This window comes from Photinus pyralis, unplaced genomic scaffold, assembly GCF_008802855.1.
Source record: "Photinus pyralis isolate 1611_PpyrPB1 unplaced genomic scaffold, Ppyr1.3 Ppyr1.4_LG2, whole genome shotgun sequence".
In the NCBI taxonomy this organism is placed as follows: domain Eukaryota; kingdom Metazoa; phylum Arthropoda; class Insecta; order Coleoptera; family Lampyridae; genus Photinus; species Photinus pyralis.
This window is the reverse complement of record NW_022170403.1, coordinates 31,258,181-31,284,181: the sequence shown is the minus strand read 5'-3', so window position 1 is coordinate 31,284,181 and position 26,001 is coordinate 31,258,181. Positions and strand designations below refer to the sequence as shown.

The 26,001-nt window shown below is 34.7% G+C and overlaps 2 protein-coding genes across 18 annotated transcripts in view; one reads left to right on the top strand and one right to left on the bottom strand.

The window, feature by feature from the left end:
* Nucleotides 1-25,592, bottom strand: part of LOC116163689 — a 39,187-nt gene extending 13,595 nt beyond the window's left edge. For 5 of the 17 annotated variants that reach the window (XM_031477760.1, XM_031477764.1, XM_031477762.1 and 2 more), the window contains exon 1: nucleotides 10,961-11,478. In XM_031477760.1, coding sequence (XP_031333620.1) covers nucleotides 10,961-11,310 — 350 coding nt within the window. In that variant the 5' untranslated portion in view covers nucleotides 11,311-11,478. Of the gene's footprint in view, nucleotides 1-8,087; nucleotides 8,116-10,960; nucleotides 11,567-20,128; nucleotides 20,264-22,394; nucleotides 22,507-24,519; nucleotides 24,538-25,244; nucleotides 25,384-25,436 lie in introns of those variants that run through there. The other 12 variants (XM_031477772.1, XM_031477775.1, XM_031477766.1 and 9 more) reach the window with 10 other exon arrangements.
* Nucleotides 983-1,754, top strand: LOC116163695 (succinate dehydrogenase cytochrome b560 subunit, mitochondrial-like). Its single transcript, XM_031477785.1, has 3 exons — nucleotides 983-1,111; nucleotides 1,160-1,404; nucleotides 1,448-1,754. The coding sequence occupies exons 1-3, from the start codon at nucleotides 1,095-1,097 to the stop codon at nucleotides 1,729-1,731; spliced, it is 546 nt and encodes a 181-aa protein (XP_031333645.1). The 5' UTR covers nucleotides 983-1,094; the 3' UTR covers nucleotides 1,732-1,754.
* Nucleotides 25,593-26,001: the final 409 nt, after the last annotated feature.

Below are 26,001 nucleotides of genomic sequence, written 5' to 3'. Positions count from 1 at the left end.
CGCAACCAGTTACCTTATCATCGATGTGTTTAGCAATACCGGGCCACCAGATTGTTTCCTTGGCTCGTGCACGACATTTTATGATTCCAAGGTGTCCCTCGTGTATTCTGTTCAGCATATCTGGTCGCAATTTTGGCGGTACATATATTCGAGTTCCCAAACAGACAATTTCGTCCAACAGTGACATATCTCCTCGGTATTGGAAGAAAATTCTGTCCTCAAGCGGAAGAAGTTTATTACTTGGCCACTCATTTTCTATGTAGTGTCGTAACCTCAGAGTTTGGGGATCCGAAACCTGTGCTGACCTAATTTTCTGTAGGTTTGTGTCCGATATAGGAATTGAAGTGCAGATGTGCTCATAGAAATCTTCCACAGCATCGATTAGTAATGCGTCTTTTTCAGGGTCAGATGATGCAATTGGTGCCCTAGACAACAAATCGGGAGTAATCATTTGTTTTCCCGGAATATATTGTATGGTATATTTGAATTGCAATAATCGCATCCTGAAACGCTGGATTCTAGCGGACAGATCAGATATAGGCTTACTTCCAAGAAGAACAACCAATGGTTTGTGATCGGTTAGCAATATAAATTCTGTACCTATCAAGAACTGACTGAACTTCTCGCATGCCCACGTGGAAGCTAAAGCCTCACGTTCTAATTGAACATAGCGTTTTTCAGTCTCCGACATCGTTCGCGAAGCGTAGTAGACTGTTCTCCACGTGCCATCTGTATGTTGCTGCTCTAATGTAGCGCCTAAGCCATAGGAACTTGCATCAGCCGCTACCCGCGTCGGACGTCCCGGCGCGAAGTGCGCTAGTATCGGAGCGTTTGTCAGAGCCCGTTTGATTTGATCAAATGCGGTTTGTTGGGCGCTTTCCCACACAAACTCATTTTTTGTACTCAAGAGTTGGAGTATTGGTCTTGCCATATCCGCTAACCCAAGGAACTTTCTGAGATTCTTTCATTCCCGCATATGACGAAATGCGCAAACCCGGAATGTTCGATTATAAGGGCCTTAATCAATATATAGATATAAAAACAAAGAAAAACCAATTGATTTGTCAAAAATTATTCGCATCAAGTTAAAAACAATGTCCATAATTTACAGGTAAGCTACCGAACACAAATTTCTGATTTTTTAAACGCAAACTTCCAGACTTCTTACCCAACGCTGTTTAACAAGGCGAAGCATGGAAGTGAACAAATGTTTCGTTCCCTTCCACTGTAAAACAACCTGCGCCACAAAAGTTACAATCAAAAGCCTACCTTTCAAAAAGGATCCCCATCCCGAAAAGGACCACGATTTGCGAAATAGAAAAATAAGACGTCATCTCTCTCCGTGCCTCAGTATTTACGCCTCAGAGCTGCACAGTTTTATGTCATTGAGCCACAGAACGTCAGGTTTGATGTACCTCGATGGCGAGCGATACATTTTCTGTTTCAGGCATAGTTGCTGCGTTTTACGTCTATCTGTTAGGGAATCAGGCAATTTTATTACCATGTGATATTGAGTATTATCTGTCGTTAGTCAACGACCTGCATTTGGGTTCAGGGATATTTTTAGTCAAATTCTTATTTATCATCCCTTTCATGTTCCACTATTTAAATGGAATAAGGCATCTTATTTGGGACTTGGCGAAGTTATTGGAAATGAAACAGATCAAATCGACTGGTACGGCAGTCATAGCGCTCGCCTTGGGGGCTTCATGTTTGCTTCTTTTTGTGTAAATGTCATGTTTTTAATAGAATGATTTGAGTAACACTTTCTCTTACTTGTTTAACGTATGGAAAAAAAAGTTCGGCGGGTGATGTCAAAATCCTTATCTATGAAACTAAATTTCATTTGGAAAAAGACCAAACGCATGGCCCGATGACCAAGAAGTAAACCGATATTTGGTGGTGCGGTTTTTGTTTACGTATCGTAAGTGTGGAACTGCACGTTCCAAGAACGTACACGAAGGTAATTCAATATTCTTACCGCGGATGAATAAATGAATGAAATGTTTTCCCTCATTACTGGGAATCTAATGTTAAATTATAGTAAAATTACCCGCTGACTATGTCTCCAACTATTTCCGTTGTCCAAATTTCAACAATTTGTAGTAGGTAATTAAGTTCTACTGAGAAATGATAAACCGCAAAATGGCACGAATTAGATACGCCAAACTGTGCCTAAAGCGAGGCCTAAAGTATTCGTGCTTCATTGTGATCTCATTTCTCATTTATTAATTACACTTCAATTACAATTGGAGATTTATGATCAGTTGGAATGCACGTTTTCCGGTAGTGTAGAATGTTGATGGTGCATAAGTATCTAGGTGCTCCTGCTCATTCATACTTCTCAACTAAATCAATGAAAACGTACGTTTCCCACGTTTATTATCACTGTGGGGAAGGTCTCTTATCTCTCACGTAAGACCATCAACCACTTCCTTTCCTATTATTACTGCAAATTTGCACATTTTTTCTCCGGCGCTAAGACTATTGTAAACCTTTGCACAGGATGCGAGATGTGGTGTCGAGTTGGGAAAAAGGAAAAATTGGAAGAATTTAGCGACCCACCACAAAAAGAAAATTTTTAGAAGTCGGTAAGTAATCGTAATTTACTTAAGATGAATGAAATCATCAAGATAGATACTGTGATCGTATTTTCCTATAATTGCAGTGCAGATCGGGTTGTGCATACCTATTTAATTATAAAACGAGAGTCTCAATCGTGCTAACAAGAAAAAGTCCGACAACGACGCCGTAAGATTTTTTTTCAAAAATCATTTTTTGTGTATATCGCAACGAAAAATGTCAAAATTTCTTAAGGGATTAAGTATCTAAAAGCAGAAATTTTCCGGAAAAATTGTCTCGAACATTTCCATTCATACCAGAACGCACAAATTACCAATTATGGAAAGTTTTGTAACTATAAGGCTCGATGCACACTTGCGTGTTTTCAAGCCGCGTGCAAGTAGCGGGCGATCGCCGCCGGTTTAGCAGTGCATGGGCTCAAGTTGCACAATACACCAAGTCACCATCGACACAGAATGATGCTACTAAAAACCAACCGACAATATGGTACACAAGATCAGTACCGTTCCTTGATAGGATAAAGACAAGAATTGCCTATCAAGAGTTCCGAAAATGTCTCTAATAACTGACAGCTAATAGCAAGAAAATTATAAAGAATATAGAGCTAGAAATGATTCGCTGCCGAAAGAATTTTTCAAAAAACAAATAATTGATGATAATTAAATTAAACATCACTTAATCTTCTTCATAGTAATTGATGATTAATGATTTATCTGGAAACGTGATGGTTCAAAGGTTGATTACGTTGCAAAAAATTGAATATATTGGACCATGAAATGACGTATCCAGTGTCAGATCTAATTTGTAGCTCTCGATTTAATAATGAATAATAAAAAGGATGACGTGAGGTCGAGAATGTCGTATAATTTAGTTATTCGCAGCACGTTAAATCTTGGTAGCTTATAAGATTTTATTTATTTCACTTGCCTTTAAAATTCTTTTATATTTTCGTACACATTATGATTACAAGATTGATGTCAATTCCCGAGGATTAAATTTCTAGAAATTTTAAAAACGTATGTCATCCAAAAGGCATTTTACAATATTGATGAATTTCCAAATGTGATTGTTGCTTGCTAATCTATGGCTTTATAATGCGATATTTCATACTTTTATTACTTATTGATTCAATTGACTTGTGTAAAACAGCTGTTATTAACACCAATTCCAATATACATACATAAATAAAAAAGAAATAAATAAATGCCCCCCTCTCTCCCCATACTCACTATATCTGGATTATCTGATTATCGATAGTTTACGAATTTTTTTTAAACAAACTCCATATGGAATTTTGGCTTAAATTTCTGAAACATTTCCGATTATTCATGTGTGATTATAATAGTTTCACAAGCTAAGAATTGTGTGTTGTGTAAACTATATTTTTTCCACGTGTAACGTCAGCTATGAAGAAACATTTTGGGAAAGTCTGTAAACAAACAACTACTTATTTTACATTATATGATATATAGTATGAGTATTTTTATAGTTGCATTTAAAAAGGTACATAATCGTATATATATAGTTCCCATTTTAAACTAAAACAAATTATTTTCAACCGGAAATTAATTTATTGGCAGTGTCTTATTTGAACTATTTGGAACGCTGGACTTACAACTTATATTAGCAGTTCGATTAGCAGATTGCGTCGAAAATTAACACATAAGCCAAAAGTCCCAAAAGATACGTTTCCTCATTATTAATTTTATCTTAATTAAATGAGTCATCTTTTAATGTAATTGCTCGTGTAATTTTCACTAGAGGATCGTCTTTTGTTTTTAAGTTATGCGTATTTTTTATGCTGAATTTGGAAAGAGCATGTAATTCTAAGACCATATATACTGTAAAAAAAATGATACTGTATTTTGAAATATTGGAGTTAATTGATTTTAAAGTTTTAAAACCAAAACCTAAAAGCAATCATGAGTCCCAAGTTTTAATTAAAAAAAATCAAGTAGCCATGGAACAATATAGCCGTTAAAATGATGACAGTTCTTCATCAGTTTGTTTTATTGTGTGGTTTTTACGTAATTAAGTGAACACCGAATATAGAGCGGTTGATCTTGTTATAATTGCAACTAGTATTTGAAATAGGACAAGTACCTAAATTTTGAAAGAAGGTAAAAAAGTTAATTCTACAGCATATGATTAATTTTTATATAATTATGTAATTGCGACCAGCAATGTACATCATTATGAAAGCAAACATTGGATATTACTTATCAATACTGTAAATATATGGGCGATAAAGTTGAAGGATTATCACTTTTATGTTTGTTACATGAGGGGTACTGAAGTGTGGGACAATACAACATATTCTGCAATAATACACATAATACATTTACAATGATTCCCTACTCCTAATTTCTAGGCGAAATGGGCATGTGGCCGAGAAGCCTTTGAAAAATAAATAAAGATGACATCCTTGTAGAAAGTACATACCGACTAACCACATTATTATGTACACGGTTCGAAAAAGGATGGTAGGGAAATATGTATTTACAAATATTTTCGAAATAAACCGACCCAAGCAAAAATTCAAACATTGATTCTTCATTATTTTTTTCTCTACAGTTCGTACCCCAGAATGACGCACTGTAAGGGAGTGCAGGAACAACTCGGATCGTTCAATATGAATATAAAGAATCAAAAATAATTATTATGAAACATAATAGGAAGAGATACGAAATTCGTTAAATGAAGGCAAAACTGCTCATTTTCCTGCCAAATCTAACGTCGCGTCGCTTAGAAAGTAAAGAATTCCGAATACTCTCCGAATTATTCGAAAAAACCGTAATTTTTGGTCACATTATTTTAAAAAAGGAATGCCATTTTTTTAATGCATTTTTTTCTCCCCTACTAGCTGGTGATGAGATAACCCTAGTACATGGGGTTCCATTGTTATTATCAGAAGGTCATCATGATGTACTGAGTGTTATAACCCTTGACACTTTAAACGTAATTTTCGGGGAATATTCATCGAATCCATGCCCCTCGGTGTCATGTTCTCTGCAATACTTCTTAAAAAAAAGACGATTCGACGATACTTTTCTAAAAAAAAAGATGAGTCCTGAGAGATACACGTTGTGTGGAAGGAAGTGTCTGGGGGGTATGGAGTACCCCCATGGTCCCCAGTACACTATGGTTCCATTACCATTTCTGGGTCATCATTCAAATTGAAGAAACGAAAATTTTTGAACTTTTGAGGGTCATTTTAACACTAACACTGTCTAATTATCCAGCACATGAGTAATGACTATCATAAACCAGGCAGAAATACGAAGGTACCTATTTCACTTTTTTTTTACATAAAAATATATATATCGAAGTGTCTGTGTTTTCTTTGGCATGCAGCTGTGCGGTGTGCTCTAAGCCGCAGGTGATGTCTTTTCCTCAAAACTGACACAATATTCAAAATAGGGAAATTGCTTTTAAAATAAGCAGTAGTACATAGTAATAATAAATTAGGACCACAAAATTTAGTGAGTAGGCGTAGCATTTAAACGTTCAACGCTAACTTGATTCATGAACTTTTGACAACATTATAATGAGTTGGATCATCATTGAATTTATGTATTAAATCTGACCTAAGAGAGTCGGTGCCATCCAACACTTGACCTTTGGCACAGTCGCAGGGTCAATCTAACATTAGAGTAAATTTAAACGACTTAATGAAAGTGTATACCAAACAATTTTTTCTTCGCCAATGTCTAAAATACCGTCCTTTAAATTTAGATTGATAAATTTAAACTTAATAATACCAAAGCGTTGCCAGATTTTCAGAGCTTCGAATAGGTATATGCGCTTTCGTTACATTTTGATTTTACAGTGTAATTAGTATGCAAAACATCATTTTTTTAAGTAAAAGTCTAGAAAATTTACACGAAACAGGCTAAATACGTAAGCGTATAAAAAGTAATGTTTGCTGGCCTTATTAAAGTGTCGATAAGATAATGCTTTAATCAATTCTCCGAAATGCTGAACGGTTTCCAGGAAAAGACGGGATTATTCTTCTAATGTCGTTGTTTTTTTAATGATAATTTTGAACAGTGCGTCGGCAGCCATGACGCTTCGACTGAAAAGAGATAGAAAAGACCAAAAAGACGGCGATGGCCGCAAGCAGTCACCGTTTGTGGTATGACATCATCGATATTTATGTACAAAACAGTTGTACGCGTATCTATAATTAGCCTTACGAAAGGTATTATGTACCTACGCGACGTGAAAATTAACTTTCAGTTACTGCTTCATTTTCGATACAGCAACTTTTTTAATCTTCCTATATCGGTTATCTCGATTGATTGAGAACAGTAATAATTATTCATAAAACTTCATTATGAAAATAAATCGTGCAATTTTAATGTTTATATTTTTCAAAAAATGAAATTGGCCCTTCAACTAGCCTTTTGTATGTCCATCCGTGCAAAAGAGGGTTCCAAATAAAATGTCCAAATTTGAGCAAAGATCATTTATTCGCCAATTTCGTCTAGATCTGTCTACCTGTCTTTCTAGACGACGCCGACGTCGATTTAGATGGGTTATAACGACATACATACAGAACGAAGTATGTAAAGTTGCCTATTGTCAATCCCCAAATTTGGTTATTTACTATATTAATTTGTGTTCAATGGTAAAAACACAAACTTGTCCAATTTATAATGCACATTTTCTATCTGTATAAAACAAGCCGCGCGGCGGAAACTATTTTTTCGCGCTGTTGAGGTAAACTTTGTAGTCGTTTTTTCCAAGATAACTTATCTATAAATGAAGTTGGAACAATTTCCAAAATTGCCATAAGTTCATAAAGTTAATATCTAGGCAATAACACCAGGAAAAATTGTTTCCTTTTTTCTTTTACAAAATATGGTACCCTAACAGCCATCGACGTTACCCTAAAAAAAGATTATTTGAAAACATTTTAAGAAATCCCGGCGTTATTGTCTAGCTAAAACATTCACCTTTCACAGGAATATTCGACCCCTTCCGCATCTTCACTCAGAATTCAGATATCGTGGAACGATATCAAGCATTTTCTGGCAACGAAACGGGTGTACTGTCCACCCTTAATAAATTTAATGAGTAAGATAACGAATCGCAAGCCATAAACTTTTGCCGAGACTTTTGCCTTCTCTGGAATATTCAAATAAAGGGTAAAATAGGATACCATATGCAATTTCTTAGTAAATTTTCAGTTCAATAGCGTTCTTCTACATATAAAAATTGACATGGACAAATGGAGAGATAGTACGACGGAAATATTTACAGTAGGCATTACTATAAAAAATCGTAATTGCAAATGTCCGTTAAGTTAGCAAATCCGCCATCAAATTTTGTTAAAAGTGAAAGCGCATAATAAAGTACTGCTGTAATGTGGAATTTATTGCTCCGCCCATTTGGTAGAATTTTTCTCCTTTTGTCAAATTTACCAAATTACTTATTGCGTTTCAATTACAACACTAAGCCTACCTATTTAAATTGTAATATATAGATACATATAATCTTACCCAATGAAGAATATTATTGCCTGCATACCTGTAACAAAAACGTATATAAGGTAATTGATATCTAAAATTCAAAAACGCATAATAAGTAAGTATTTGGATATTCACAATATTAGCCCCCGTCCCCCTTTATCAAAATTACGAACTATTTAGGACCTTCTAAATTCACAACTCAAGTATCAAATTTCATAGCTCACTGCTTGATTCCCAACCGATTCGATTTCCCTTTCCAAATTCAATTTTATACATGCAAGCCGCCATCGTATAAAATAAAAAAAATGTACGAGAAAATTTTGGATTCATCCGACAGCCTCAAAACACCGTAATGTAAAATAAAGTAAAAAAAAACGAATATCAAGCTACCTGGTATGCTACTTAAAGATATCTTTTTCTTCAGATTAAATTTTTGTAATGCATAATAAACCATGGCGCATCGTAGCACAATGTTTGATTTTTATCGCTATGCTACTTTTTTCAATTTTCTGGAAAACTATAAGTGTTAAACAAAAATTACGGTATATTATACCCATGATTTTTATTTTCTGAATTTTACTATTAGAAAAGTTCAATAGTAGTTACTTTGTTTAAAATTCATTTGTACTGCGCCTAACCTAATGATGAGTTTAGTCAAGATTCTGTAGACATACAATTAGCTTCACAAGCGATCAAAACGGCGGGAATAACCGGTTAAGGGCCGGGGAACAGGCGATCAGAGAGTCGGTGAGAGGCATTCTCTCAGATAGTGAAGGTGTTTGTAATGTAACGTATAATTAACGTATAAATTCAAGTTACTGCAGTAATCTCCTTCAAACACAGAAACGTTACAAAAAATTTAAAAAAAGTGTCTCACGCAGTGTCTGTGATTTCTATCATAGCCGATTGAAGATGCACTCATCTCGAGGCAATCAAACCACACGCAAACTTTGAGAATTATAAAAGCTACGTACCACTTAAGTATTACGCGAGGTATTACGTGTTAAATTCAATTAATCAATCATAAATGAAAGGAAATTACCTTGCTTTAATGATCAACATCTCGTACATTAGTTTCTTTTCACATTTTCCATCTTAAAACAAATTAATTATTAATCTTTGGCTACCACTTTACTAATACTGCCGTTTGCCGTTTACAAAAAATATCAATTCCTTTAGAAACCGACTAAATAAATATTAGACACGCTGTTAATGCTTTCGTTATGCAATCCAATTTTGTGAAGGCACGATTTACGCTTATAATGAAAATTTATTGGTGTTGGAACCTGTAACAAACACCGCTCCTTTAAAAAAACTAGTTCATATTATGATGCAGAAGGGACTGCAATGCACTCAATCGATGAGGGAATTTCTAAAACCGAGATACTTTCAAATATGAATTCACTATAGCTTTAATCGTGGTGTATCTCACTAACAATGAATTCTACTGCTTAATTATTTAGCTGACCCACGTCAAAGTGAAAATGATAGGATGTCGAAGAGACGCACCCGTCCGTAGGGTCAAAATATCTCGAAAACGGTGTATCGAAAGAGAGTACATACTTACAAATGATACGTGCGGATTCTCAGGCTACTTATACCGTATAGCAGAAACTTGCTGGAAAATGTGGATGCCAAGGTGGATGCTTTAAAACAATACATCGATATTTTTCACCTCGTTTTTCACTATCACTGACAATGAAACTGTGTACCGCTGGGATCCTCCAACACAAAAACCCAAACAGTTGGTGCATAAAGGGTCACCTCCACCAAAAAAGCGAAAAAACAGTGTCCGGTGGAAAAATGGATGGCAATGATTTTCTGTAATCCTGAGAGAACTTTGATTGAGTAGACCTACATGAAACCAGGTGTCAAATTCTTGACAAAATAGCTTCCTAGCTGAAACCAAAAATTGCCAACATATGTACGCACTTACTTAGACGGGAAAAATTTATTCTTTAAAAGTTGCTTAAAATGATCTAAAACGTCGACATTTGATGAAATTTTGAAATGTTCAAAAAACGGCTATCGCAATAGCTACCTAAGCACAGTTATTTTTCTCGTTATTTGTACAACTAGAGAAGAAGACCTCAAGGCTACATGAGGATCCGTAAAATGCACATCCAATGTCGTAGCGGATACCGATAACCTCATCATTTTCAAGAGTTGGCTACACTACATTAGCGTACTGCAATCAACATTATTAGGGAGGTATTGAGGTCAATTCTTTTTGACAATGTCCACAGGTCCGTACAGAAATTTGTAAATATTTGACTTCTGTTACTGTTTGAAGGTCACCAGGGATGTCATCAAGCACCTTGGTAGGTAGCAATAAACTCTATTACAGGTTGATGACCCCTACGCAAGAGATTCATCTCGGCTAGTCCAAGCATTTGTTGTAGATATATGAACCTTTATAATTTTGGGTACACACATCCCCTCTAAAAACGTTGTAACGAACCCTTAAGTTTACGCCCGAGTAAAAGGACCAGTTCAAGCAATGAGTAGTGATGAGAAAATGATGAGTCGACATTTTTGACATTAGGTAGGTAGGCACTTTCCTTTTTGGAGATTCGCGTGTACGTAACCACGTAGCTATTTTAATCATCTACGTCACCGTTTAGCAAATGTACCCAGTCCGCAGACAAAAGAGTAAAAAAAAGTTGATCAAAAGTCATCAAACAGGTGAGGTCACCCGAGATTAAACACCCACCCACATTTTTTGTGGATGATAAAGTTTTTCAAGAGCCCACTTAAAAGGTCGATAATCAAATTATGGCATGGCACTGTTTGAAAAAGGATCGAACCGCGTGAATAATATAAACATGACCTCATCTATCATACGTTATTTACAATATATATTTACGACTAAAAGAGGCGTAATTATGTAACATTTAAAATACCTTGCAAAACTTCCTTGACGTGCGAGGTGGTTGCTGAGATTATTGGCATTGGTGGTGGTGGTGTCGGCGGTAGGGACGTTGTTTACATTTTTATTCACGCAACTGCTACTTTTGTGGTTTCCGTTGATACCACTACATTTGTAATTATTAACATGTTTGAGGTTGCCGTTGTGTTTTACTCTCGCGTTTATAATGCGATTGTTTTTATTGTTATTGATAACGTTGTGCTTAAGGTTGTTGAATTGGCGATGGTTTTTGGAATTTCGCGCCAAAAAATTTGCAGCTGCATTACGCAAACGTGACTTAATACGAGTACTGTTACCGGGGGACGTCATTATAACACTATCCATTTCTCCAATTTGAAATCACACTTACACGAATTTTTGAAATAATTTTGAAAAATCCGCTCAAACAATAGTTTCCAAAAATATGAGGCGCATTTTTGCTCCGGTTCAATGAATAATGCGACAGCGTACGTGGACATTACTCAAAATCCTCGAAAATCTAACGTGCCTCATTTTGTTATTGTTACGAACGTAGTTTCCTACAACACTTAACAAACATGAAACTGAACTACGAAAACATAACTGTAACGCATTACGGAGGACAATTCCAAACAGCTACAAGATATTGTGACGAACAGGAACGAAAATATGCGAATCCCCACCGCATATTTAGACACAACGACACGTTAGTTACGTTCATAAAACAGTCCATTTCAGTGCATTACATCATTCGAAAGTCCAATTTTAGGCCAGCTTTATTTACGTATTCATTTGTAACGTTCTCATTGTTCTTAATTATTTAAAAACTTTGGGCCCATGGGGTATTCTCATCGGCCAAAGTAACAGGTGATAGCTCCAAAGGCTTAACCATTTAACTAGGACTTTTTTTTGGCATATCAACTCTTTGCTTTAGCAACATTACTGCCATAATGCCCGTAATGGAAAAACGGCACCTTTAGGATTTCTATTACACGATCATTTATCAACCAAGCAGTATTCAGAACCAACCATATTATTATGAAATAGTTTCTAGCATTCTTTATAAAACGTTATCAAGACAATAGATAAGTAGATAGAGGTATCTACAATGGTTCCCTTATAATACATTATTATCTATGTACTTCAGGCCAATCTTTTTGAAACAGAAGTTAAGGATTTTTGTAGGAAAAGCTTGCTACCGATGTTAGCTTTGCAAATTGGAAAATGAAAGTGAAAGCGATACGCGGTGATTTTATCAATTATTTATAATAATACTAATAATTAAACCTACAAGAAGCTAATTAAATCATCAATATTCAATTGCAGTTAGTTAGAAAATGTTTCTAATTATACCTACCTACACCAATTTTAAAACGTATCAAAAAGACTGAGGAAGAATTACGTCAATATTCAAATTCCAATAATTAATTAAAAATCTGGTAATTAATACAAAATCACCGATGACTTCACATTTTTTTATGACAGGGATGCACGTTTAGCAATAAAAATGAAAAGATCTCCGATACCTACCATAAAAGTATAAAGTTATCGACATCTTTTACAAATTAATTTCGTTAGATTGAAGTTTCTGACCTTTGACGACCTACACATTAGGTATTCACATAAACTCGTAAAATAGTAGGTATACCTCAATTCAATCAAATACGAACAGTTGAGATCATAAAACACACCTCGCTACTATACTTATAGTGTAATAATGTAGGTTTTTTGCCAATACAACAGGAACAATTTCTTTTTTCTGCAACAGTATCTATTAAAAAATAATATGACATACTTACTGTAAAAGTATTAATTTATTTATATTAATTAATTTTTGGCTTAATTTTTGAGTGGGCGGGGTTTCAGCCAAGGGATTGTCTACCAACCCATTATGCATTTACGCAAATATCCATGCCCGAACCCGGTTTCAAACCAGGGACCCTAAGTATCGCAGTCCAGTTTCAATTGAAATGCGCCACACGTTTGTTCCCGAAAGCGTCGGAAGAGAGCACTCATAAAGGGTAAGTGGAACGTCTGCACGAGACATCTACTGATGATGGCGACGTCAAAACTTTCAATGCAAATATCTGCATAACGGAGTATTGGAGGAGGTACGTTTACACGAGGACATATGTACTGGCATCGTTTAAATTTAAAAAATGGCACTGGCAATGTGAAAACTCATATCTCATGTCGGAGGAAACGTAAGGGAAAATGCAATGTTGCGGAGAATTCGGACTTGATTCTTCTTGCATTGTATATAGCATACATTTTGAATGTGTTCTAGGCGACCTTTAAATGTATGTAAAGATCCCCTACCAAGAAGATAAACATCGATAAATATAATAACCTAACTATTTACCTACTAAGCTATTTTGGTTTAAAAAAATACGCCTTATCTGCACAAGAGATGTACACAACATACTTGTTTGTACTTGTAAAATAAAGAAAGAAAGGATGGTTTCTCGTTTTCAGCAACGATTTCAACAAGGATTTTCATAAAAGTCAAGTTTTATAGGCATTTCAAGTACATGTCCGAATTATCAAATTAGGACTATTGCTAACTGCTATATGGCACTTACGTTATAGATTTTGTTTCATTTTTTCCAAAAACTTAATTGAATGATATAACCAGGGGCGGACTGGGTACCTGCGGGCCAGGTGGAATTGCATAGGTTACGGGCCATTAAAGTATTAGCGTAATAATGATGGTGGCGGGGGGGGGGGGGGGTTAGCTCTGAGGTGCACCACAAACACATTTTAAAGTAGGTACTCCTTTCTCGAAAAGAAATTACCATACAGTTTTTTTTTAATTGCAGCTGATAATTAAAAGTAACAAAATATACAATCCACACGAGGTGCGTCGCCTATCATTGTATTTCAGCACTTTCAAAATACTACGACAAAAAATGATAAATTCATTCTAAAACACTTCAATTAAAACAGAATTTTTTAACAACCTAACATCAACCCCAATTAGAGAAACATGTTAATAATTTATTAATAGTGCAAGAAACTAAATACAGCACATACTTATAAATTTCCAACGGGCCATTATGATCTACAGGCCAGGTGGCAATCGCCACCCGCCCCCCCGGGCCAGTGCGCCCCTGGTTATACACTGCCTTTTTTTGAGCCTCGAAAAAAAATTGTCTCAGATCGACCCGGAAAAAAAATTTTCTTATAGAATGTGGCCTGTAGAATCCATAATTTCAAACAGTTCCAAGATTGGGCTACTAGTCAAAAGTTACAGCCGTTTGAATTTTTTTTCTAAATTGGTTTCTAATCTATAACTTTTGATTGAGAAGTCTGATCGAAAAAGTACGGATTGATTTGGATTCTACGCACCCAAATTAATAAGAAAAAGTGTTTTCCCGAGAAATTTTGGTGTAGTCGATTTTTGGTAAAAAAGGAAGGTTATACACAGGGGCGGACTGGGTACTTACGGGCCATTAAAGTATGAGTGTAGTAATGAAGGTGCCGGGGGGGGGGGCTCTGAGTCTGAGGTGCACCACAAAAACATTTTAAAGTACTCCTTTCTCGAAAATCAATTACCATACAGTTTTTTTTAAATTGCAGCTGATAAATAAAAGTAACAAAATATACAATCCACACGAGGTGCGTCGCCTATCATTGTCTTTCAGCACTTTCATGCTACGACAAAAAATGATAAATTCATTCTAAAACACTTCAATTAAAACAGAATTTTTTAACAACCTAACATCAACCCCAATTAAAGAAACGTTAATAATTTATTAATAGTGCAAGAAACTAAATACAGCACATACTTATAAATTTCCAACGGGCCATTATGACGTACAGGCCAGGTAGCAATCGCCACCCGCCCCCCCGTGCCAGTCCGCCCCTGGATATAACTAGTTTGCATAGAACGAAAAAGTGTAAAAAATAAATTTCAATATCATTTTCTGTTACTTGACATATAAGAAACGTATTCTAATACTGCCAGTTCCGAAATCAGGTAGCCCTAGTTACAATGCAAAACCGAAATACCCGCAGGTACCTAGTTATAGCTTTGATAAAATATGTCATTCTTGCAATTGCCCCCACCGCTAGCTCAAAAATCAAAGTAAAACACTCAGTCCAAGAGTTTCTCGCTAGTACTAAAAAAAACTACAAACCTGCAATATGAGTATAGTGGAGTACTTCTGCATGGTCAAAGTGACCATATTTTTTTTAATAGCAACGCTCATTACACATTATTAAAGAATTCACTTTTTTGGATATAGCAGCATAAAAAGGAAAATAGTGTTGTTAATTAATTTTATAATTTTACTAGTTTGCGTTGAAAAAAACGTTAATATTTTGTTAATTTTGTCGAAGAAGTTTATTGTATCAAAAATTATTAAAAATTTGCGTCAAAGCTACAAACTTTAAGTACCTAAAGTAAAAATTGGCTGCACCTATTTCATTTAAATTTTAAATGACATAAGTAAGAAGTGTCGCTAAAAGATAACGTTACGATAAGTAGTCGATAATAAATCTACTACAATAATTCAATAAAAATACAACCTGCTAATTAAAACAAGTGCGATAAATCACAACGGTAAGAAGCGTCGACATTTATGGTACGAGAAGCATAGTTGGAACTTGGCTTAGAATCAAAAAAAAATACTCCAATAAAAAGAATGTAACTTTAGTCATTGATAAATATAGACATAATCGATGCAATTATTTCATTATTCCTTTTTAGATTCTTTGAATGTCCGGAAGTTTCCAAAATACTTCGCGTATTTCGTCGTTAGAAAATTGCCTGACTCACTATTGGAGTGTTACATATTACAAAACGTTGTCAACCACAAAACTTCAAATGTGTACGATATAACAGAAGATTGTTTCAAGAAAACATATTCGAGGTGTTTAACTTTTGCACGATTTGGATGCTATGAGATGAACATAATTAAATACTTTTTTGAGATTCGTATACTTAATAATGAAAACGAAAACGAAACGAAACATAATTCTATAGTTTCTGAAATGAAAAATTATTTAACATACCTCTTTACAGACTTTACAACGAATTCCGAAAAAAAACTTATGAATAGGCGAATATAACTTTTTATTCGTTCAAAGCGTTAAAGTTAAAAATTTTCTGAAGCATTCGAAGACTTGCCACAATTAGTCCTCTTGAGGTAAAGATAACAGTCTTGGTAGTAGATTCGTCGCAGTGTTGCAGTTCCGGGATTTAGTTATCGATAAAATGATTTGTTTAACTGGAAGGTTATAATTGTTGTATACCTTACACGTATTAATAAGGCCATGCGTTGTCAAAATACCAAATATGGACATAGAAGGTTTATAACTCGCACGACCTGTGCGTAGCAATGTCACATTTAAATGAATTCGGAATCGGAATAGGTAATTTACTAACTACCAAACTTAAAATTATTATTTTTTGTACAAATCTTGACGATATTTAAAGGAAATTTAATTTAATGGAAAGATTAGTAATCAGACGGCATGGGCACAACATATTTGTAAAAGCGGAAGTGATGTAAAGCATAATTGTGTAGATGGAAGCGTCCAGAGCAACTTACAGCTTACTATCGTCAACTACTATCTAATAGAAATGATTGATAGGGAGAGCTGCTATGGATGAAAAAATGGGTAGATAAGTAAATCTGGTATTATAGGACCGGCTATATCTAAATTCGTACTTAATGGCATTTGTATTGAAAAGCAAAAATATTATAGCCAACATGTCGGAAATTGGCCATTTTTGGAATAAGTTACGTTATACAGGGTGGTGCCTAGCGCAACGCAGCATAGGGATTTCAATGGTAATTTATTTATAGTCAATTACTAGCTCCCCTAATTATTTTAGAGCAAAAGTCTAAATACGTTTTTTTTAGAGAAAAAAATACTGCATCTGTTCATACGATTACTTATAATTTTCCGCTTTCCAAAACCGTACAAATCCACAAAATAAAAAATTACATTTTTATAAATCAGTGATGCTTTGGAATCTTTTAACAAACTACAAGCGCATCGCATCTAATAGGGCCCCTTCACGTGCATTCCCGGAACGACGCTCCGTAAGTTTTGGAGTGACGTCAATCCAAAACTGTGCGTGTAGTTCATCCTCGCGCCATGAATCATACGCGCCTGGCGTGGAGCGATGGAATCAAAGATGTATGAATTCCTGGCGTGGCGCGAGACCCTCCGCGCTCCAAATGCGAGCGTGTAGTTTCGTTTCGCGCCTTCCCTTCGCGCCGCTAGAAGAGGATGCGCTGTTAAACATTGAAGAGGAAAAAGGATAGACTACATTAGCAAAACTCCTGTAGGTTTGTTTGTGTGTGCTGTGCGGTGTGACATTAATTGTGGTAATCCTGTGGATTGGTATTATTAATTTCTTGTAATAAAATCAAATTGCTGAATTTCTGTCTCTTCAAATACCATGGCTTGGACCTCTTCCTCCTCTTCTTGGGCTCTTCATTTACGTTATTCATCATATATTTGTGAAGAATTACAGCTGCAATTTGTCTTTTTTTTTACCAAACTCATCTTGTTGTCGACATTACCACACTGGAATGAATGCAATGGCGCGAACGTGTATATCGTTGTTTGACGTCGAACGATTTTTATATTTAATTCTGTTTCAACTAACCGACGCAATAAATGGCATCTTAGGGTAATGTTTTTTTAGAGAATGTATGCTGCATCTGCATCTGATACTATTTGTTTATCATTTTCCGGAATCAGAGTACCTACATAATCGAAGAAAAAAAAACTGATTTGAAGAAGATTTGTTCCTAAACTTATATTCGGATTTTCCGCTACTGCAGCCAAAACGTTGAATGTATTGTCGTTTTCATGATGGTTTTGACGGACATTTTGAACGTTATTGCTCTTGCAGTTCTTTAACTAATTTACAAACAAGTATAAATTTAATATACGTCAAAGGCAAATAATGAAACGTGATCGCTGTTTTTTTTAGGTAATTCCAAGGCATATTTGATTTATTGTAAAATGAAACTTTTTATTTTGTCGATTTCTACGGTTTTGAAAAACAGAAACAAGAACAGAAAATAGCATGAACAGATGCAGTATTTTTTTCTCTAAAAAAACGTATTTGGACTTTTTGCTTTAAAATAATTAGGGGAGCTGGTAATTGACTATAAAGAAATTACCATTGAAATCCCTATGCTGCGTCGCGCTAGGCACCACCCGGTATACTAGAGTAAGTTATAGCTTTATTTAAGATACAGTTATAATAATAGCAGGCTTCTATTAAAAATAACTTCGTTTTAGCAACTTTTTAAATTTAATTTTGAATGTTAATGTTTGCACCCCTTGTATTTATAATGAAAATATTTTAAATAAATTCGCTTACTGATCTACAGTGTCGAATATCCCTAATATCCGCATTTTTACGTCAATTTCTAGAAATATTATACATACCTCTACGTCTAAGCCGAAGTGACGTATTATTTTTATCTTTCCAAAATATTTTAAAAATATTACATTTCACAATAGAAAGTGATTTTTGTAATTTTGTAATGTCTCTTTCTATTGAAGACACTTTTACAACCTTTTGAAACCCTTTAAAGCTATATAAAACTGTGGAAAAGTTTCCGACTTGCTCTGAACCTCTTTAAAAACCTTCAAACCTCACGAATCCTTCTAAAACTCTTAGAAACATTTTGATATCTGAAAAATTTTCTACAACTTTTTGAAGCTCATCTCTACAACTACTAATAATTTGTAACCGAATTCATCTCTTTGGAATACTTTTAAAATCATCTAAAACTTCCCAAAATCGTCTAAATCTCTTGGAATATTCAGAAACTCTGAAACTCGTTGAAACCTTTTTGAATATATCAACAACTGCCTGCAACTCTCTAGGTTTTTTAAACTTGCTAAAAACCTCTAATACTTCATGAAGATCATATTTTCTCTGAAACTCCATAAATGTTTCTAAACTCGTCAAAAATTGTGGAAAATTCGGTAAAGATTAAATCTACTTATAACTTTTTAAAACAAAAAACCTTCCGCAGCCATTCGGGCGTCTTCGAATTTCTTAAATTTTGAAGCTTCTCAAAAAATGGAAAGATGTCTGCGTGAATAAATCATTCGAGATTTTTTGTGGTTTTGATACGAAAATTTTTAAGAGAAATATATTTCCTTGTATTGTACCATCTTCCCTGACTGTGAATCCTGAGAAAACAATTCCTGGGAAGATAAATCAGAGGGAATGTGTTTTTGTATTCGCTTTTGTAGAACGCAATAAAAAGTTGCATTTTTTTACATTTTAAGTCTGCTTTGATTTAACAAAATTGTAAATAAAAAACGTTATTGTACCAGTAAAAAAAAACAAATAAATTTAGTGTTTAAACATAGAAAACGTTTTAAAATTATGACAACACATAAAATGATTTAAATAAAAGTGAAATAAAAAATAAAAATAAATAAACATAATATCGCCCCTCCGACTACGATTTGATTTAAATCGCCCGACATATACCGACATTAAGAAATTTACGTAATTTACTGAGTTAGGTCCGAGGTTAGGTCCCAAATATTCGGACGGGCCAACCAGCATTACGTTGCATATAAACATTCTTTTAATGCGGAGAAGTAGAGAACATTTAATTTTTACAGTATCGAACTAACTCGTTTGGCAGTTTTCGCAATGAAATTAGTTGAATGAACAGGTCAATTTTGTGAGTGAATGATAATGCCAAAGAAAATACACCTAAGTACCTATACCTACAAATTCTAATTAACTTTATGTTTAGCCTTATAACCTATGAAACTCGGTCATTCAAACTGCAGAAAGACTACAGCACTAATAACAGCATAAGTATGTAATTCTATTCGTCACGGGTAAGTATAATTTTTTTTAATTCATCAGATTATTCTAATGACTAGTTGGATAGAAAAAGCGTTATTAGATTTTTTAGTTTATAACTGAGACGTTTCGTCATCATTTTCTGGTAGATATATAAAAAACGAATTACACATACTTACCTACAATAAAGTATAATTGCGGAATGCTCAACTTCCGGAACCAATCTCGCGAAATTATCGAAAAAAGTAGAAGCACGCAATTAAAGCATTACCAAATGGCATCATGTTTATTTTTATACAAACAATTCTGAGGCAATTTAAATAGAAAGGGCCACCTTGCCCTTGTAATATCTTGTTATTTTCCGTCAAATCTTACCTTTTTAACTGGTACGTTCGTCAACTTAATAGAGCAATATCCGTCGATTATTAACACAACTACCCTTCCGTTAATTATGTATAAACGATGGTGATTTAAATGCTCGACCACAACACATAGACACCCAAACGCGGCTCTCGCTGAACTGCGAGGTTAAGATTTTACATTGAATTTAATAAATGTTGAAAAACGAGATTATAATCTCCTTGGTGATGCATTGCAAGCACATGATATCATTAATATTGGTCTCCAAATTAGCGCTTCCGGCTATCGTTTAACTCGGAAGTCTTTCTAGATATTTAGAACTTTCGTCAGATTTCCAGGTTTAACGTGACAGTCCAAGAATTGGTGACGAATTTTTGACACTACGAAATTTTGCGTTGTAGCCTTGCAGCCCGTTCGTCAGCATGACCAGCGGACTATCTCGCAATCAGATTTTAAAAGTTGGCGTCGTACTTTGATTTTTAGACCTCTTGGTCAAAAAGCAGAGGGACACAAACTTTTGATTCCAAAGGATCGAAGATCAAAAGCATCTCCGGAAAAAACGCAAATTTTGTGGATACGCTTCGTTCTCGAGGTATTTGTTTTGAGATAATCAATACGTAAGTTTTGTTAAGACGTCTCCCTTGGCCCTTGTGAGTACTCTTTGCTCCGTTTTCGAGATATTCGCACTTGTTTTTCTCTATCAAGTGACGTAAAAATCCAATTGGGCGTCCATAAGAAATAAGAGATTTGATGTGATGTATTCGAAACCCGCAAGACATAAAAATTTTATTTTAGCACCATCAGAAACCTGAGAAAAAATTACTAACGCTTTGTTGAAATTCACTTTTAGCTATATAAAACGCGAAAAACATAAATATCATGATAACAGATCCCGTTTCTTCGAGTCCCGGGATGTCTCTCATTAAACGTTCTAGCTGTTCTAAAAGATGATAGATTTTCGGAGGCATAAAATATTATTTCCACACGTTCAGCTGTACTGTAGGTAAGTCAATAAAAAAAGAAAGCAACCAAGATTGCTTAATGAAGCAGCTCAGGTTGAAGTTCTTGGCCAATTTGCCATAAATCCCTCAATGTCAACATTTAGTTTTTTTTGGGTTAATTATTAAATTTTTGTTAAATGGTCTTAATGAATATTGACTTTATTGGTACCATCGGAAAGCATTTTTCAGTAGCTTTCCAACGATGTGTCACAATGGGGTTGCGATTTAGGATTTTTGAAGAGCTGGCTGGGTGGCTAAGGGGGGTTGTCACTCATAACGTCATTCCCCCTCGATACCCCCGAAACGGTTATGTGCGGTTTTCAATATCTTCTTTAGTTTGTAAATATGGATACTGCAAATTTTAAAATTGACACCCTGTAGAACTAAAAACTTTCAAAAGTGTACAAGAGTCTTAATTGCATTTTAGACGTTTTTAATCAACAAGCTTCTAAAGCTTCCCAGAATCTTTTTTTTTTAATTTGGGGCCATTGCTAGTACTTTATTAACTTTTAAGATCCGTTGACGGTCTCGAAGAAATTTTATAAGCATCCCGAATTTATTTATCTTTGACACAGTTATTCTAAATGTCTTCTTTCCAAGGGCTTTCAATACTCTAAGTTTAGTGAATATAACTTTTACACACTTTCAAATCTTCGAACGGTCACATTTTCGGGTATGAGCGAACGTTTCATAGCAACAATATATCGAGTTTTTAAATCTCATGAAAAGCACATCGTACGCATAATTAATATCGGCAGTGTAGTAATGTTTATAAATAGAAACAATTGTTAAATGAGATAAATACAAAAAAAGATAAAAGTTGACTACCGGCGTCCGGCGTTAAAGAACGCATATCAAAAAACCGCAAACCGCCGATAACGTCGTCACCACTTTAAAGGAAAGTAATTAGCATTCGTTATTTCGAACGATGATGTTTTTGAAGATGAGGTAAATATGAAAGGTCACATAAAAGAAACGTAACAACAGAAACGCTTTTAATTGTAACAAGTTCAAATGGAAGAACGCATTTGAAATTTTTTAAGAAATAAATTATTAGTTATTGTGTGGTAATTGAAAGATATCGTCATCTCTGTTTGTTAACCGAGTTCCCACAAGATGAATGAATGACCTTTTGATTCAATCATCCACTTACATTGACACTAACTTAATTAGCGGCTGTCTTGTATAAAGCAATAAACAATTATTTACGAATTTAGACGTCAACCGTACTACGCTACGTCCGCTACGTTCAATAAATCTTTTGATCTTTAAGTGCATACCTTGTAAAGGGACCAATGATACCATTTCGCGAAAGATCCGTCATGGAAGTAATGTACTCAATCAGACCATTTTCACACCTCCTTTGGCTTCTTCTCGTGAGCTGGGATCATTCTGTAACAACAGAAACAGTTCAAAACGGCGTTTTTCGAAAAGGGATATGCTTCTACTAGTGACCCTTGGAATAATTCTAACTGCATAATCTCTTTGACAAGATGTTAGCCTACGATCAGAGACATTTCCTCCAGCAAATTGACCGTTCTTGGCTTTCCTTGATTTTATGAAAAAATCTATTTAATCGGTATTCATTTATTTCATAACCAACTTGATCTCAACATGCATTTTTTATACTAAAAAATCTTAAAATAATGCGTTTGTTAAAAAAACAGAGGGAAGAACTCAATTTGATCGGGGAAGAAATTGAAACACAAATTAAACACGGGATGCGTATCAGCAAAACATGAAAAACAAATAAAACTATCGGTTTACGGTATAAAAGCTAAAGCCTACATAATGTTTTCAAAAATGTGATGTAAAATCCCACTAAAATGCCAACGCCTATAGAAAGTAATACGTATATGGTTGTGTGAATTTTAATTATGACCGTGTGGAGCGGTGCCTACATCATACATTTTCTGGAGCAGGTTATTTATGAGATGCAAAACGTTTTGTAATGTAGGTACAACATACCTATTCGACAAACTTATTTCAATACCACTAAACCATTCATTTCTTTTAGTAACAATTATTGAAATGAATAGAAATTTTTGGGGTTTGCTGCGCGCACAGTTAGGCTATCGAAATAAAACGATAGACTGCAAGACATGTTTCAACTTTCAACCTTGGTGTAAATCCCACTTGTTTCTCTAAAGAAAAGTGAAAAATTTTGATTTGTAGCCAGGGCACCGCCAACTTGCATTTTTTGTATTCAAAGGTTTAATACCTTGGAAACTATTAAAGCTAGAGCACGCGGTCTATGAACAATTAGGTACTCGTCGTTGATGTAATGCAAGAAAGAAACGAAAAGCATTGACTTATTAGCTTTGAATATAAAATTAGTATATTCAAAGCTTATTAGTCTATCACGTCAGTTCCGGTAGTCGAGTTTTATTGTAACTTCTTGAAACAAATAAAGATCTGGCTGTCATATTAATTATTAATTTGATTATTGTTGCTTTAGTTTCAATAAACCTCTTAAGCTCCTTTAACTGTTACCGGCACTATCACAATTGGAAATATATATCAACTTTTTCTTTTCTTGAATACATCGCACACGAACGAAATTACAATACGGAAGTCAAGGCGATAATATTCAAATTAATTAATATAAAGGGCAGATCTTCATTTGTTGTGGTAGTTATTTTGGTTGCATAAAGTTAGGCGTCCTTCAGAAGACTCTTTATCATTTAAAAGTAGACATAGGATAGGAAATCCCTATGTCTACTTCTACATGAATATCACTGTATATGCATTTAGTGTATAATGTCCTACATATTTGTGTGTTATGTCAAAAATTACCTTTGCAACCCATATCATAATATTGCCATCGGAGAGAGATGCGTGTATTTAAGTGGGGCTAGGTTCTTTTTAGAAAAGGTTCCGATTTAGTGAACTTGTTATTTTGATTGTAAATAAACATAGTGGGTTCAAAAACTAACATTAGAAACTGAATTGGCAAAAACGGTAATAAACTAAGTTTTTTCAAATGGAATCTCCTTAGTTAGTGCTCGAATGTTTTTTTTCCGACCATGACGACGAGAACAAACATCTTAAATAAACTACCTACTTATACAAAGTTGCCCTTATTTCTTGTACTTAATAAGGCACAGTCATAAAAATAGAGAGTTTCCATTTGAAAAAATATATGGTGTTCTTGGCATCAACTTCCGGAACTGCCATCAACTTGAAAATATTTTAGATGAATTCCTCTTATTGACATTAGATACTGTCAAATTTTGAAAATATGCAGGAACGATGGGAATACTTCCCACGGGTAGTCGGGGTGGAGTACCTGAAATTTTCTCCCAAAATCGGTTTAGAATTAAATCAATTGCAAAATATGCGTTCCGCAACATATCTATTCTGTTTCCAATTTCCCTTTAGAGTATGTTGTTAATCTCTACTTACATTTCAACTAGCGGTCGATTAGGACCTTTTAGGCCGTACCTCTCTGGAACTAAAATTCGTTTCAGAATAAATATGGATAATGGTAATAGTATGATTACCTACTCATCACCGTGTGGAATATTTTAGATTGCACAAGTACCCAAAAACTACAGTAAATGGGTACCTTACATTTATAACATTATATATAAGGTGCAAGTGAACTGAACGTCCACCGCACGGAAATAATACGACTGTAAATGAGGTGAAAGGCGTAGTAAACACAAACATTCAAACATTAGTATAATTATTAAACGAGTAATAATCATGACATGGCCCCAAAGCTCAGGGTTTTATTTACTCACTCATTACTCATTAGAATTCCTAAATAAATAAATGTAAGTAGATTGGGCAGCTACTGACTAAATTTAAATTCGTATAGGAACCTAAAGTATTATTTGTTAAGGCCGGCTATTGACTTATTGTTGTAAAATGTATGCACAGGGACCATATTTTATTATCCCGTTTCAAATATTGGATCTTGTTAGTTACCCGAAATTGGTGCTTTATTACCTTATTACACAAAATTTACTAAATCTATAATATAGGCAATTTAATTACGACTGCTACTGGTACAATTCCAATATTTTGCTAATTGGTTGGTAGACAAAGATAATCACACGGATGGAAATAAAGATAGGTACTGTTTGCCGCAGTTTGTAGGTGAGCAAAAATGATTAGATACTTACAAAACGACCGACAAAAAATAAATACTGATCTCAAGATGTATACCGTTGTCATGGTGATAAAAAGCACCGCATGCCGTTTGGTCGGCGTACGCAATTTGCACGAACGTACACAAACGTATGATAAAAAGCTTTACAAAATAGAACAGGTAGAAAGAAACGGAGGTAGAAAAAACAATAACATCCATGACTCACCTTTATAAATAACTATTACATTATTCCTGAAAAAATATTAAATTCGCAACTCGGTAGACGCACTATCTATTAATATTACTCCGATTTTTTTTGTTCTTTAAAAACACACCCTTTAGTTACGAGTCATTATGATACGTAAAATTTTGAATCTACGGAATATTGAAAATTTTGCTTAACAAAAATTTGGATCAATATTTAAATATGTGCCAGGGATATACACTACCGCCATCTTATATAAAATATTTACTATTAACATGTCCAAGATGACGACCACTGTAATTCATGCAGACATACGATTACACCGTTCAATGAAAAATTTTTGATTCAATTCCTACACGTACAGATGACTCTAGCTGCTAGCTTGGATTTTTAATTAGTGACGTCACTGGATGCCCTGCGTATGCGCTCAATGATTTTGATTTGAATTTAAATTTTATTGGCACAAAAGTTTTATTTGGAATTTAAATCGTTACGCACACGTTATTAATGAGTCATTTAAGTTTTGTTATTAATCTAGTTTTGTTGTGTCCGACCAGGCAAAGAAAAACAGGCTATATTTTATCTT

What these genes read in the sequence shown, in the direction of transcription:
- LOC116163695 (XM_031477785.1), top strand. An exon ending in ATTGAGCCACAGAACGTCAG is followed by an intron (nt 1,405 to 1,447) that starts GTTTGATGTACC and finishes TTTCTGTTTCAG; the next exon opens with GCATAGTTGCTGCGTTTTAC.